This window comes from Sinocyclocheilus grahami, unplaced genomic scaffold, assembly GCF_001515645.1.
Source record: "Sinocyclocheilus grahami isolate Dianchi unplaced genomic scaffold, SAMN03320097.WGS_v1.1 scaffold828.1, whole genome shotgun sequence".
Classification (NCBI taxonomy): Eukaryota; Metazoa; Chordata; class Actinopteri; order Cypriniformes; family Cyprinidae; genus Sinocyclocheilus; species Sinocyclocheilus grahami.
The window spans coordinates 916,768-919,419 of record NW_015506007.1 but is presented as its reverse complement, the minus strand read 5'-3'; the positions used below and the strand labels follow the sequence as shown (position 1 = coordinate 919,419).

General features: G+C 41.7%; 1 protein-coding gene across 1 annotated transcript in view; it reads right to left on the bottom strand.

Moving 5' to 3' along the window:
• Positions 1-2,652, bottom strand: part of LOC107562551 (integrin alpha-2-like) — a 10,359-nt gene that overhangs the window by 2,819 nt on the left and 4,888 nt on the right. Inside the window, exons 11-12 of the mRNA XM_016247188.1 lie at positions 2,611-2,652; positions 2,322-2,525 (exon numbers count right to left, since the gene is read on the bottom strand). The exon at positions 2,611-2,652 is cut by the window's right edge and continues 9 nt beyond it. Coding sequence (XP_016102674.1) covers positions 2,322-2,525; positions 2,611-2,652 — 246 coding nt within the window. The remainder of the gene's footprint in view (positions 1-2,321; positions 2,526-2,610) is intronic.

Below are 2,652 nucleotides of genomic sequence, written 5' to 3'. Positions count from 1 at the left end.
CCCCCTCCCCCAACATAAAAGAAGATAATTTAAGAAATGTTTCAGAGTTTTTTCTCCATTCTTTGGAAGTCAATGGCAACCAATTCTTCAAAATATCTTCTTTTGTGCTCACACAGGTTTGGAACACGATGAGGGTGAGTGAACGATGACAGAATTTTCATTTTTGGGTGAATTGTCCCTTTAAGGAACTGTAAATATACATTCTTTATTCAGCGATTTAACAAAAACATCCTATTTAGAATAAATAAACCAGGTTTTATTGTTTTAGCAGAATAAACTATCCTCTGTTTTAGTGTGAGTATTTGCTAATGCTTAACTGCCAGGATGGACAACTTCTCTAGAACCAGATGCAGACACTAAACAGTTTTCCGTACTAAATGAATATTGAGACAAGGCATTGACCAACCTGTAGAGAAGATTTCTGCAGCGACGGCCAAAAAGGCATCAGAGACTATACTCTCAGATGCAATTGTGATGTTGAGCTGTCTTGCTACGTTGCGGTACACATTGGGTCGCAGGTACTCCAGCTCATCACCTAGGAGACAGAGAGATAAATCAGTTTTTATTTTCCCTTGGCTCAAACGATCGGTTTTCTCATAATAGAAAGAACCTGTCAAGAGTCGTATTGAATAAAACCACTAATTCAGGGAAGCTTGACACAATGACAGTGCATAATTACTGTAATCTAACCTTAAAACCTGCTATTAATAGCATTGTTTGTATCTTTTCATCATTCTTTCATATGAGAAGCCAATTATATTGCTGCTGTTACAGTGGGGGAAAAAAGTATTTAGTCAGTCACCAATTGTGCAAGTTCTCCCACTTAAAAAGATGAGAGAGGCCTGTAATTTTCATCATAGGTATACCTCAACTATGAGAGACAAAATGAGGGAAAAAAATCCAGAAAATCACATTGTAGGATTTTTAAAGAATTTATTTGCAAATTATGGTGGAAAATAAGTATTTGGTCAATAACAAAATTTCATCTCAATACTTTGTTATATACACCTTTTGTTGGCAATGACAGAGGTCAAACGTTTTCTGTAAGTCTTCACAAGGTTTTCACACACTGTTGCTGGTATTTTGGCCCATTCCTCCATGCAGATCTCCTCTAGAGCAGTGATGTTTTGGGGCTGTCGCTGGGCAACATGGATTTTCAACTCCCTCCAAAGATTTTCTATGGGGTTGAGATCTGGAGACTGGCTAGGCCACTCCAGGGCCTTGAAATGCTTCTTACGAAGCCACTCCTTCCTTGCCCGGGCGGTGTGTTTTGGATCATTGTCATGCTGAAAGACCCAGCCATGTTTCATCTTCAATGCCCTTGCTGATGGAAGGAGGTTTTCACTCAAAATCTCACGATACATGGCCCCATTCATTCTTTCGTTTACACGGATCAGTTGTCCTGGTCCCTTTGCAGAAAAACAGCCCCAAAGCATGATGTTTCCACCCCCATGCTTCACAGTAGGTATGGTGTTCTTTGGATGCAACTCAGCATTCTTTCTCCTCCAAACATGACAAGTTGAGTTTTTACCAAAAAGTTCTATTTTGGTTTCATCTGACCATATGACATTCTCCCAATCCTCTTCTGGATCATCCAAATGCTCTCTAGCAAACTTCAGACGGGCCTGGACATGTACTGGCTTAAGCAGGGGGACACGTCTGTCACTGCAGGATTTGAGTCCCTGGCGGTGCAGTGTGTTACTGATGGTAGCCTTTGTTACTTTGGTCCCAGCTCTCTGCAGGTCATTCACTAGGTCCCCCCGTGTGGTTCTGGGATTTTTGCTCACAGTTCTTGTGATCATTTTGACCCCACGGGGTGGGATCTTGCGTGGAGCCCCAGATCGAGGGAGATTATCAGTGGTCTTTTATGTCTTCCATTTTCTAATAATTGCTCCCACGGTTGATTTCTTCACACCAAGCTGCTTACCTAGTCTTCCCAGCCTGGTGCAGGTCTACAGTTTTGTTTCTGGTGTCCTTTGACAGCTCTTTGGTCTTGGCCATGGTGGGGTTTGGAGTGTGACTGTTTGAGGTTGTGGACAGGTGTCTTTTATACTGATAACGAGTTCAAACAGATGCCATTAATACAGGTAACCAGTGGAGGACAGAGGAGCCTCTTAAAGAAGAAGTTACAGGTCTGTGAGAGCCAGAAATCTTGCTTGTTTGTAGGTGACCAAATACTTATTTTACCGAGGAATTTACCAATTAATTCTTTAAAAATCCTACAATGTGATTTTCTGGATTTTTTTTTCTCATCTTGTCTCTCATAGTTGAGGTATACCTATGATGAAAATTATATATATATAATTATTAGTGTGTTCTACCTGTGAGCTCTGCTTTCTGATGGTTTTTCTGTCTCCATAGTAGATGTAAATGGCACCTTGGCCATTGCCTTCCAGCGGAGCGCCAACCACAACGTCTTTGAAGCCATCCAGGTTTAGATCGGGGACGGCAGTGATGGCCATCCCAAACCGAGCATTCTCCAATGCGGAGGGTCCCTCTAACCTGCCCTGGTTGCTTAAGATGCCCTGTGAACAACATGAGGCAAGATGGTCAACCTTTTTAGGACCTGCTTTGAGTGAAGATTAGTTTTTCATGCAGTAAATGTTTCACCTTGGTAATGGTGAAGATGTAGACTCTTCCTGTTTCAGATTT